The sequence below is a fragment of the Protopterus annectens genome, chromosome 1.part1 (genome assembly GCF_019279795.1).
Source record: "Protopterus annectens isolate FY-2018-M chromosome 1.part1, PAN1.0, whole genome shotgun sequence".
Lineage (NCBI taxonomy): Eukaryota > Metazoa > Chordata > Ceratodontiformes > Protopteridae > Protopterus > Protopterus annectens.
The window spans coordinates 451,075,084-451,088,512 of record NC_056726.1 but is presented as its reverse complement, the minus strand read 5'-3'; the positions used below and the strand labels follow the sequence as shown (position 1 = coordinate 451,088,512).

Below are 13,429 nucleotides of genomic sequence, written 5' to 3'. Positions count from 1 at the left end.
TACCTACTGTATCATGCATTCTGTAGCTTAAGTGTTTTAAGTCTGTATTGCTGCTTCATGGTGGAAAAAAAAACAATGTTCCTGATGAGGCAGTTACAATTGTTGGATGACAACCTTGAAGAATTCGGCTTTAAGTTCTGCCTAGACTGGATACAACTTTAATTAATTTACACTTTACTTAGTGATATGTGTACTTTTATTAGATAATCGTTTTAGGTACTTGGCATATAGGAATGGAGCCTTGACTACAAACCTGCATATAACTAGTGGCCCAAATAATGGAGGAGATGGGTGGAGCAGTGAAATGAATGAAGAAATGGCGAGTGTGTGTGGGAGGGAGCGTGCTTGGTGATACACTAGTGGTAAACTAGTGGCCCAAGTAATGGAGGAGATGGGTGGAGCAGTGAAATGAATGAAGAAATGGCGCGTGTGTGTGGGAGGGAGCGTGCTTGTTGGTACATTTGAGGTAAGATCACTCCCAGTGGAGACCAGGTGAGGACAGCCTGGTCTCGGTGACACAATGGATAAGGCTTTGACCGCCAAAGCCACAGATTCCTGGCTTGAGTCCCATCTGAGGTGGGTGATATAATTTTTTGGCAGTTAGCACAGAAGATTAAAGGCTATGAGCCATTAACAAGCTGCTTCCTGTGGTGCATGGTTTAATTCCTAAAGCCTTTATCTGAGTGTTGTGTGACCTTAAGCAAATCACTTAACTAGATAATACTTAGGGACAATTGGGAAATTGGTCTAAGCTTCTTAATGGTCTTCAGGATTGCATGCCAAGTAACTACCTATGAAGCTGTGAAACTGGGAGCCTGTGGTGCCTTATGGCACTGGATGGGGTTGGTTACCAAGATATTTCCATGCAGAAGTGGGGTCTAAGACCTAGCTCAGTTAACCCATCCATGAGTAGAGCAAAACAGAAAAATATCAAACCATTCCTGACAGATGCCTGAATGATATCCCCTCTTGGCTGACCCTCATCCTGGTGAAGGAAGAGCAAATAAGCTAATTAGCCAAGATAAACATAAACTTGTTCATTATTTGTAAGTGTAAGATTTATGCAAATGTAATAGTGTATATAATTATAACTAATATTACTTGTTTCACTGGAATCTGCTGTCTGGGCTCTTCCTTAAAATGATTGCTAACAATGGGATTTGCCCATTATAATAATGAAATAAAACAATAATTAATTCACTTGTGTTGAATGCCTACTTGCATTTTATGATGTGAGGATGGGGTAAGACTGCCTTTCAGATGGAAGTTAATCTTATATGTGTGGTGCTTAGTGTTGTTTACCTGCATTTTAGAAAAGCTGAATGCCTTTTTGTATTTGCAATAAAAATTTACAGTTTTCATTTTTTATGTATATTTTTTCCATCTAGTGGTCATTTATAAATGAGCTGAATAAACTTCAGAGACTAGAGCATTTGATTTGCACTAATAATCCCCTGATGGATACAGAGAAGAATCCAGAGACTGTGAGGCAGCTTATCATTGCAAAAATAGGTCAGCTAAAAATGCTCAACAAGTCTGCGGTATGTACTGCTAAAATGGAATTTCTGTAAACACGGTAAACTGAAAATGAATTTGAACCTTTATGTCTTTGTTGCAAATTTTTAATGTTGTTTCCCTTATTTATGTTTGTTTGGAACTGTTTTTCATCTTTCTGCAAGGTTCTAATACTGACCAAGATGACTACCAACCATTTTCAGGCCAGCAAGTCCAGTAGTTTTTTTTTCTACAGTCAATTGTGCATTCATTGACCTCAGCAATTTTCTGCCCCTGTACTGGAGGTCAGTGTTCACCCTAAAAGAATAAGAATGTAATCCATTTCTTGATAGGTCACAGATGTCTGCCTAGTCCATCCCTTGATCTTCCAAGCATCCCATGTACTCACTGACTGAACATGGGTCACAGTGAAAAATAAATAAATAAAATTTGACTGAAATTGAGTATAGTTTCAGGTGTGTTAGGTCAGTAACTTGTTCTAAGAGTTGTAAACAAAGTATTTGTTTACTGAACAGTGTCTTCTAGATTTAGTAGACTTGTAAACAGCCTTATTTAACAGTATATAGTAGAGGGAGAACTTCTGTCTAAGCATGAATAGGTGATCCAATGTCCTTTTTCATCTGATTCAACAAATGGGTCTCTGATCCGGTCTCAGCACTTCCAAATGTGTGAATCAAGGACTCTGAGTCCTCCACTACACACAATCCCTCTCTACTTCTTCCTGAATACCTCAGATCTTGTTTGCCATCTGAACTGAACAGTTGTGTGATTCGAGGGTCTCTGATCTCTGCTTCTTAGTGATGAGAAGTCGATCAAAACTGTTTCACTTTCTTCAGTTTTCCAACTCAGGCTAACTTTCTTTACCTTTCTCTACCCTTGTTTGTAGATTGTAAAAATAATAATAATAAGAAAACCCTTTCTTCTTTATAGCTGGTTCTTGTACTTTAGTGGATAGGCCCCTTTGGCCTGTCCTTTAGGAATTCTGTTTTTTGGGCTTAAAAAATTGTAACAATTTTGTAGCAACTTTTCTAAAATATAGCAGTGATGTTTGTTCTGTAGTGTATTGTGTTGCTGTGGAGTTGCCTTTTTCTTTTTCAGTCTTGTCAGATAAGATCTTTAAAAAGTACTCCAAATGTGGCCACAAAATACCCCCCCCCCCCCCGCAGGATACCCAAACATCTTGTGTGTATGTTGTCTGGGGGGTAGCCCACTTGGACACTAATTGCGAGGCCTGTGTCTTCTGTGGACATAAGGTCTTACAAAGCCATAAGGACAAATTGATTTTAAAAGGTTTGTTGCCTTCTCAACAAGGCTCTTTCATCTGCATCTGCCTCTAAGGTGGTTGAAAAATCAGCTCAGAAGGAAAAGGGCAAAGAGGGTAAAAATCTCATTAAAGCAAGACTCCTGAGAAGATTAATAAGAAACCACACAAACAGTCACATAACCCGACAGTTTTGGCAGGTCCTGCACAGAAAGTGAAGAATCCGTGTGATCTGATCTCCTTCACCTACATTACTGTTCTCCCCAGATCCAGTTAGTCCACTGATGCTTTATTCTTCCTTGCAGGAAAAAAGACCATTAAGATTTACCTGATGTTCTTCATGTTTCACTGTTGCAGTCCTGATTATTGGGATTTCTTGCCGGGAAAGCTCTAGCCAGCCCGACTAGAATTTTCTTTCAATAAACAACTGTCTCTGTTGTGGAAAGCAGAGCCACACAGAGACTTTCATTCTTTTTGTGTTATTTGCCTAGGCCCTGATCACAATGTCATTGGTTGTTGGTTTTGTACACATTTCAATACTAGAACAATTAGGCATAGAGCAGAGTATCTGAAGTAGTTAACTTCATTTGATCATCAACCTGTGGGCTTCGGATCTGGACCGGATCCGAGATGGCAGTTTCACCAGAATCAGATCCGAGCTCCAAGCTCCTCCCCTTACCCATTATACCACTGCATCTCCTTCCTTCCTTCAGAGCTTGTTTGCCTCTGCTTCTCCTGCATCGTGATCGCTGAGCTCCAGGTGGTAAGACTGTTGTTTTGGGGTTTTTTGAGTGAAAGTGTTTGTGTTTCCTAATTCTTTAGGTCCCTTTATTCCTCCCCTTCATGTTCTCCATTGAGGTTTAGTGTTAGTTTAAAAAAAGAAAAAAAAGTCTATAGTAGTTTGTTGTTAGTCTAGGGTTAGTGTAGGCCTTCTCCTCCCCTTTCCTGCCTCATGTTTTGAGTGTGTGTCTGAGTGTTGGGGTTGGGTAGCCAGCCACTATTATGACAGATCAACAAAAGTTGGTCTTTAGAAAATGCACAGAGTGTGTCCATAAGTTATCCCCTGTGGATGGCCACACTCTGTGCGTTGTTTGTTTAGGGGCCACTCATTTGACCACTGAGTGCACCATATGTGCAGGGTTTAACCCAAGGGCCTTAAAAGACCGTAAGACCAAATTAATCTTGAAGGGGCTTCTCCCCTCCATGCAGACGGCTGCCTCCTTGTCTTCTGTAGCGGCGGTCACAGCTGTGACTGCTCCCTCCTCTTCTTTTGTGTACTCTACTCCCTCCCAGGCTAGGACTCACCCTCCCGACCACTGATCCGGGGAAAGGGAGAAGAAAAAAGAGAATGAAAGGCACCATGAAAAAGAGAAAGGGACGAAGAGATCCCCAGAGTGCACAGATCCAGTGAGTTCCCCTCCCAAGCTGCCTGCACCTTCCAGGCCAACTTCCCCTTGGCTCCGATCTCCGAGGTTTTCCCTGGAGCCGGAGGAGGTTCAGCCTTTGTCTAGGGCCTCCAGTCACCATCCTTCTGGGCTGGCATCGGTGGCCTCTTCTAGGTCCACTAGAAGCCTTTCTGAAGCCGACATGGACAGATTGATGTGAAGGTTTGTTCGCACTCAGCTTCAGATAGTGGTCTTACTGGCGCCCTCTCCCACTGGAGAGGGTAGCTCACTGCCACTATTTGCACCAATTGCTCCTTCTCCAATCCGTCCTCCAGTTTCGGAGTTCCTGGATCTGAGAGGTCCCAGAGTTAGGGGGTTGGCGCCGATGGTACCACCTACCTCGAAGCTGGCAGCTACCTTGAGTGCGTCAGATCTGACCGGATTGGATCCGAGCTCTCGGAGCTGTAGCCTGGGTGTCGGATCCGAGGGGTTTGGTTTTCCCTCTTTGGCTCCGACTACATCAGGCCGAGACCTCCCCCACAGAGCCTCGGTGCCTTCGGGCTCAGCTCCAATACCTGTGTTGGGTTCGGGGAGGGCGTCCTCTCTGTCAGTTGCTCAGGAGGGTCGCTCCCCTTCAGTATTCGATGTGGTGGAAAGGATTCTTGCTCATGGATCAAGGCCCCTGACTATCTCCTCGGAGTCCGCCCTGACCCCCTCTATTCTGGGTGCATCTTCTGCCAGTCTGCCTATGCAGGGACAGCCAGTGATCAACATGCCCCAGACTGTTCCCCACAAGGAACCCCAAGCGGTTTATGAGTCCTCTCCAGAGAGTCCCACCAAAGAGGTTCCTCACAAATGTAAGTGCAAGAGGAGGCACATGCACTCCTCCGAATCCCTCATGGAAGATACCAACTTGGGGGAAGGGGAAGGCTCCCTAAGATCACCCCCCGAGGATGTCTCATTTGGAGACATCATGGAGATCCTGCTGCAGTGGGTGGGTTGTTCCACCCCAAGCCTTCCTCGAACAAGTCGGTGTTTCTGGAGGCATTCGACACTGGCCCATCTACATCTTGGGTGTCCCCTCCGCAGACCCCCTGGTGGACCTCATTACCACCAGTGCATGGAAAGAACCAGATACCGTGGAGCCAATCCCAAAACATCCAGATAAAGTCTTGAACCCCCACCCCCGGTAAATAGACCAAGCTGGAATAAAGGGTCCTCAGTGAATGCCATGGTGGTAGCGGCTGCCATGCAGAAGGAACTGGCTCAGCAGAGTTCCATGACCCATCCTCTGGACCGAGTGTCCAAGACAATGGACCAGTTGGGAAAGCGGACTTATGCTTCAGCCACCTTTTGTATAAGGGCACTGAACTATATGGCCCATGTTACCAGACTGCAGGATGACCTGATCAAAGAGTTCACTGCATCTCCCTGAGTCCATGTCGCCAGAGGATAAACGCACATTCTCTATGCAAATGGCCACTCTGAAAGCGATAACCAATACGTCCATGTGACTCCTTTTTCATGCCACCGAAGGAGTGGCACAGGCGGCCAGGTCTGGCATTGCTATGAGGTGACATGCCTGGCTCAGGCTATGTAATTTCACCGAACCCTTCAAGGAGTCTTTTGTGAATGCTCCCTATGATGGTTCTTCCTTGTTTGGGAAGACGGTCCATGAGACACTAGTCCAGAGTGAGAAGGATAGGAAGACACTGTCTGCCATCAGAATCCACTTCTCTAACCCTCAAAGATCCTTCTCCAGGAATCAGTGAGGGCAAAAGAAGATGTGGTTCCAGAAGTCTCAGTATTCCCAGGACACTCAGGACTCCTTTTCTTCTAGAGGCAGAGGGGGACAAGACAGATGCCGGCCCAGAGGCAGAGGGGTCCGAAGAACTTCGGGTATCGAGAACCGTTCTCGGACAGACCCGCGCAGCAGCTCCTGAGGGGTTGCCCAACTGCTCTGCTCTGGAGGTAGTCGGGGGGCCATTTCGCTATGCACCTGACGGTGTGGGAGTCAGCGTCAACAGACCGTTGGGTGCTCGAAATAATATCCAGCGGTTACACAATTCCATTTGTGACATGTCTCTCTCCCCAAAGCACCTCCCGGATGTTCCACCCTCACAAAGGGAGGCAGCAGCCATCGAAGTAGAAAAACTGCTAAGTAAACGGACCATCCAGCCTTTCCCTCCAGATCACTCTGGATCAGGCATCTCTTCCAGGTTCTTTTTGGTGCCAAGAAAGACTGGGAACTCCAGGCCGATTCTCATCCTTTCCTCTCTGTCAGTTGCCAAAGAAAAGTTCTGGATGGTCACTTTACAATCCATCCTGCCTTACCTGCAGGAAAACAACTGGATGTGCTCTATAGACCTCCAGGATGCGTACTACCATGTAAAGATGCACAGACACTCAAGGAGTTTTCTCTGCTTTCAGCTAGGTGCCAATCACTACCAATTTCGGGCCCTACCCTTCAGTCTCACCACAGACCCTAGGGTGTTCACCAAGGTCATGGCAGCAGTAGCAGCTCACCTGAGGTATCAGGGCATACAGGTCTATCCGTACCTGGACGATTGGCTTCCTGCCACACCCACCAGTCATTTACTCTGTCAAGCAAGTGATTATTTCCGGAAGTTGTCAGACATGCTGGGCATCACTGTAAATATAGCCAAGTCCTTTCTAGAACCGGTTCAGGTCCTGGACTACATGGGGGCGAGAATAGACACATTGCAATCCAAAGTCTTTCTGATGCCAGAGCGGGTTGGGAGCCTTCATCTTCATGTCTTCGTGATTCTACAGTATCCCTTTCCCCCAGTTGCAGTGGTGTTAAGAGCCCCAGGATCCATGGCAGCCACTATCACTCTTTTTCCTAGTACTGGTCTTCACATGCAGGTTCTGTAGTGGACGTTGGCGGTCCAGTGGTCCTTATTGGATTGGCCTTTGACTCATCCAATTCACATAAGCCAGGCGTGCAAGAAGTCCCTCCTCTAATGGCTCCACTCTCCGGAGATAGAAGGACGGTCCTTTGTTGTTGCCCCTCCCTAAGCCACGGTGACCACAGAAGCCACCTGACTGGGGGGGGGGCATTGCTCGGGCAGGACAGTCCAAGGAACGTGGTCCCTAAATGAGACCAATCTGCATATCAATGTTCTGGAGATGAGGGCGGTCTTATTAGCGTTTCCAGCCCTTCATGCCTTTCTTCCTCTGGGAACTATTGTGATTCAGACATGTCAGTGGTCTGGTACATCAACAAACAGGGAAGAACCAGATCCTACTCCCTTTGTCAAGAAGTCATGAGAGTGTGGGAATGGGTGATCTCCACCAACCGCTTTCTGATAGCAACTCACATTCCGGGTCGGTCCAACATACTAGCGGACAAATTGAGCAGAACTATCCTAATGCCTTACGAGTGGTCTCTGAATCCTTGTGTAGCGGAGCAGATCTTCCTTGAGTGGGGTCAGCCTTGCTGCGATCTCTTTGCATCTCCTTCCAATGCAAAGTGCAGTGAATTATTCACTCTGATCCCCCTCAGGGGGAATCCCCCAGAGGCGCTCTGGTCCATGCTTGGACCCCCGGTGTTCTGTATGCATATCCCCCATTATCCCTCATGACAAAGTTTTTACAGAAGGTTCATCGGTTAGGGAGCAGAGTCATCCTCATTGCCCTATTCTGGCCTCGCAACATCTGGTTTCCCTATCTGTGGTCTCATCTGGTAGCTCCTCCTTGGATCTTGGATCCGATTTCGGATCTTATTCCGCACCCATCGGGAATTCATCTTCCAGACCTGGGCAGTCTGAAGCTCAAGGATTGGCTGCTCCAGTTACATTGATTGCCAGGACTCCTGGACTTTCTTCCCCCATTAAGTCTGTTTTGGTAGCAGCCCATATGTCATCTACCAGAAGAGTTTACCATAGTAAATGGAAGCATTTTTTGATCTGGGCTTCTCAGAGGGATCTAGATCCTTTTACGGCTCCGGTGCCAGCGGTTCTTGAATTTTTAGCACACCTTTTCCAGCAGGGCACCAGCTCTTCTACGGTGAAAGTTCAACTGGCTGCAATTTCTAATTTCCATGTAGGCAAAAACATGGAGTCTTTGGCTGCTTCCAGACTTTGCAAAACCTTCATTAAAGGTACTTTTCTTTTATGGCCTCTGATGAAGGACCCCACTCCTACTTGGGATCTTACCTTAGTTTTACAGGTGTTAGTTGCTCCGCCCTTTGAACTGGCTGCCTATGTGGACTTGAAATTTTTGTCTTGGAAAACAGCTTTCCTAGTGGCTATCACCTCGCCGAGGAGAGTGTCAGAACTTCAAGCATTATCTGTTAAACCCCCTTCTATAGTTTTACATAAAGACAGGGTCTCACTTCGGACTAATCCTTCCTTTTTGCCTAAAGTGGCTTCAGAGTCAAATATCAGTCAATCAATCAATCTGCCTGTCTTTTTTCCAAATTTTCAGAACAAGGGGGAATATAAATTACATTTGTTAGCTATACATAGGCAGTTACATTTCTACTTGCACAGGACTAAGCCCTTTCACACGTTTGACCAATTGTTTGTGTCCTTCGCTAGACCTTTTCTAGGCAAACCAGTTTCCAAGGTAACCCTTGCCAAGTGGATTTCCTTTTGCATTCTGCAGGTTTACAAAGGTAAAGATATGCCTATTCCAGGGAGGGTTCATGCCCATTCTACCAGGTCCATGGCTACGTCAGCTACTTTTTGGTCCAGTGTATCCTTGGACAATATTTGTTCAGCGGCTACTTGGTCCTGATCTCATACTTTAATTTCTCATTATAAATTGGACATGGCTTCCAGAGGGAGAGCATCCTTTGGGTCTGCGGTGCTCCGTAACATCCTTCCATGACGGCCTACCAAGGTTATGGTAGCTGGGGACTCTGTCCCACAGATTGATGACATACTTACCATAACATTCCATCTGAGTAGTTAGACTTCATTTGTCATCAACCATCCCTCCCTCCTTCCCCCTGGCCTTGTTATTGGGTTCTTTCACCTGAGTAACCAGAAATAGTACCCTTGAGGCCCTCTTGCTTTTATTTGTGGGTCATGTATTGTCGATCGGGCTCATGTGTTGGATGGCAAACTCGATCTGAGGGAAGAAAGGAGATGCAGTGGTATTGTGGGTAAGGTGAGGAGCTTGGAGCTCGGATCTGATGCTGGTAAAACTGCCGTCTCAGATCCGAAGCCCACAGGTTGATGACAAATGAAGTCTAACTACTCAGATGGAACGTTATGGTAAGTACATAACTTCTTTTTCTCACTAGATTCCTTAGCCAGCAGTCTTCACCCTCACTTTCCATGGCATCTGTCAGTCATACTGAATCCGATCTACCTAAGTGAAAGAAAGAAAACAAACAAAAGCTTAGGTTGTTGGACAACAGTCACTAACTGCCTGCTTCTCCCTCCAGGCTTGTGATTGTTAAATAAGGTGAGGTGCTTTTGCAACCCCCTTCCTTTTCTGATCTGGTAACTCAGACCTCTGTCAAGACCCTTTCAGAATCCAGTATGCTGTTGGCTCCATCCACTGCTACACAAGCCTCTGACATTGGCTCATCGGTCAGGTTCAGGGCTGCTCTGCAGGCCTTGGCTTCTGAGGAGCATGTTATGCCCGGAGATTCTGCAACCAGGCCTCAACCTACTTCAGCTCTGGTGCATTTACTTCAGTCTCAGAGGACAAGCATCAAGGCATCGGACACCCTTAGACCTAAGGTCTTAGCCACCCCTAAGAAAGACTCTGTCCCTAGGCCTTCAGTCAGGCCCTCAGGTTCCATTCCTCAGGGGTCACAGCAGGATTTAATCAGGTTATCAGAGGACCTTCTCTCCATTGTCAGATCAAGGCAAGATCTAGGGATTACTTTCTCTAGGAAAAGAAAAAGCGATGATCCACCAGTAATTCCTCTGGATCCCATCCCTTCTGAGGTAGACTCTGAATTTGAGGACTCTGGGTCTAAGGAGGGCCCCTCCTTTACCTTCTATGAGGGCTCAAACCCTGAGGAAATCATCCCTTAGCCTCACCTCCTTAGGATTTCACTTTTGGTGAGACCCTGCATGCCATGATCCCATGAGACAACATTTTCAAAGGGAAACCTAGGACTCCCCACAGACAAAAAAGCGGGTTAGGGGATTCCTGGACTTACCTAAACATAAGCCATTGGCTATACCCCTCATTCTGGAAGTACTGGAGAATGTCTTCCTGGAATCTTCCTTTAAACCTGACTCCCTCCAACCAGTCCCTCATAAGCTAGACCGGTTTTACAGGGCCCAGGATTCCTACAAGTATCTTTTCAGAATTCCCACTGCTGACCCTGAAGTTATCACTCCAGGACCAAAAGGAGCCAGAGCCAGTTCCTCTAGGAACCCACTCCCTACATACAAAGAGAGCAGGGCCTTTGACAGGTTTGGTAAGAAGGTTTATATATCCATCACCCTTGCCATGAGGGCCTTAAAGTGTCAATTTCATATGATTAAGTACCAACAGACTACACTGTAACAGCTTATTCAAAAGTTCTCCTCCCTTGGTGACAAAACTCTCGGAAAAGAATTGGCTGACCTGTGTCATTCCAGGACTCAGATAGCCAAGCATTCCATCCATTACAGTTTTGATGCCATGGAAGCATCCTGCAGAGCAACTACTGCTGGATCAGTTATTAGGAGACATGCTTGCTTCTGAGAACATACTCTCCCAAAACATGCCAAGTCAAGCCTTTTGGATGCCCCCCTTGACAAGGAGGTTCCATTCGGGCCCAAGGAAGAAGATGTCTTTAAAAAGATGAAGGAAAAGGCTAAGTCAATGCAGACAGTAAAAGATTTCCTCCAGGTACAGCCATCCTGGTTCAGCAGAAATTTTCCAGCAAAACAGTAGTTCTTTCCCACCCAGCCTAGGAGTAGGCAGAGGAAACCTCAAAGGGATAGGCCACTCAGACAGAGGCAACAGTCACAAGACAATGGGTCTCAGAGGCACCGAGCAACAATGACTCAACTGCCCCCCCCCCCCCCAAGCTAGGAGGAAGGCTGTCTCTTTTGAAACTTACCTGGACCCTCATCACCTCAGACAGATGGGTTCTAGACATTTTTAGAAATGGCTACACTCACTTTCAAAGAGCATTTAAAATACTCAGGTTATCCAGATGTCCCCCAAAATAAAAAAATAAAAAAAATAGAGGCCTTGGTTCAAATCCAGATACTGTGTTCGCAGGAAGCAGTAGAACCAGTCCCCGCTGCCCAGCAGGGAAAAGGATTCTATTCTAGACTCTTCCTGATCCCCAGAAAGGAAGGCTCATGGTGCCCCATCTTGGATCTGTTTAACCTCAATCAATTCGCCTTGATGCCAAAATGTTAATCCTCCACAAACTGCTGCCTATGATATCCCCCCATGCCTTCATGGTCTCTCTTGACCTAAAAGATGCTTATCTGCATATCCCTATTTAGGAATCGCACAGAAGATTTCTTCCCTTTAGGGCAGGATCCAGTCACCATTAATTTTATGCACTGCCCTTTGGCTTATCTACAGAACCAAGTGTGTTCACAAAGTGCCTAGCACCAGCAGTAGCCTTCTGCAAGACCAGGGGCATACAAATCTATTCTTACCTGGACAACTGCCTCATACAGGCCATAGATCAAGCCAAGCTCCTCAAGGACCTCAAATTCACCCAGGTTCTATTTGAGAAGAGAGCCAAAACGCAATTCTTATAGCTCTAGAATGGCCCAGACAGCATTGTTACCCCTTCCTCTTCAAACTCACCAACCAGAGCCCATGGCTACTCCCTGAGAGAGTAGATCTCCTCACCCAGAATGAGGGAAACATTGTTCACTCCAATCTGCAGACCCTCAACCTTGCAAAGTGGATGATCCCACAAAAAAAAACACTATGGTGTTAGCCTAAGTAAAATGGTGCTAGACATCCTTAAATAATCTAGGAGGACTAGTACCAGGAAATCCTACTCAGTTAAGTAGAAAATATTCTCTATTTGGTGCAAAGATCACCACCTAGATCTCAAATAGGCACTCGTTTGTAGCATCCTGGAATACTTGACTGGCCTGCTGAATTAGGAACTATCTCATTCTTCCATTAAAATCCATGCATCTGCCATCTCTGCATATGTAACCTGTCACCCTCCCATTTTCTCCCATCCACTATTAAAGCAATTTCTTAGGGGAGTAATCCACGTTAGACCACCCAGAAGGAAACCTACTCCTCCTTGGGACCTTAATTTTGTGCTAGTGAAACTGACCTTGCCCCCTTTTGAGCTAGCAGCTTCTGTGGACCTAAAGTTCCTGACATGGAAAACAGCTATTCTTCTGGCTATCACTTCTGCCAGGTGGGTCTCTGAGTTGCAGGCTGTCATGGCAGTGGAACCTTACCTTATCTTCCACAGGGATAGGGTCTTTCTCAGAGCCATCCCATCCTTTATGCCTACAATGGTCATGGACACTTCTTTGAATCAGCCCATCTCCCTACCTTTTCCCCAGTCCACAAAACAAAGGGGATAGAATTCTACATTCCTTGGATGTGCACAGACTGCTAGTTTCTATCTGGACAAGACAAAAGCTTTGAGAAAGACTGATCAGCTTTTCATTACCTTTGTGTCTGGGAAAGAAGGCAAGCCTGCCTCTAAGCAAACTATAGTATATATAAAAAGTGTACATACCCCTGTTAAAATGCCAGATTTTTGTGATATAAAAAAATGAGGCCACAGTAAATCATTTCAAAACTTTTCCCATCTATAATGAGACCTATAACCTGTACAATTAAATTGAAAAACTAATCTGTTAGGGGAAAACTATAAGAAATAAAAAATGTACAATAAGCTGGTTGGATAAGTGCACACCTTTAAACTAATACTTTGTTGAAACACCCTTTGATTTAACTACAGCATTCAGTCTTCTTGGGTACACACCTGCCTCAATTAAAGAGACTCTGATTAACCCCAAATAAAGTTCAGCTGTCCTAGTAGGATTTTCCTGACATTTACACAGTTGCCTGCTACAACAAAAGCCATGGTTCACAGAGAGCTTACAAAGCATCAAAGGAATCACATTATTGAAAGGTATCAGTCAGAAGAAAGGTACAAAAAAATTTCCACAACATTGGATATACCATGGAACACGGTAAAGACAGTCATCAAAAAGTGGAGAAAACAACAGTGACGTTGCAAAGAACTGGACGTCCCTCCAAAATTGATGAAAGGACAAGACGAAAACTGGTCAGGGAGGCTGCCAAGAGACCTACAGCTATACTGAAGGAGCTGCTGAAATTTCTG

At 45.7% G+C, this 13,429-nt stretch overlaps 1 protein-coding gene across 3 annotated transcripts in view; it reads left to right on the top strand.

Annotated features, from left to right (window-relative positions):
* TBCE (tubulin folding cofactor E) overlaps positions 1–13,429 on the top strand; it is a 1,152,174-nt gene that overhangs the window by 745,305 nt on the left and 393,440 nt on the right. For all 3 annotated transcript variants that reach the window (XM_044075916.1, XM_044075896.1, XM_044075906.1), the window contains exon 12: positions 1,389–1,541. In XM_044075916.1, coding sequence (XP_043931851.1) covers positions 1,389–1,541 — 153 coding nt within the window. The remainder of the gene's footprint in view (positions 1–1,388; positions 1,542–13,429) is intronic.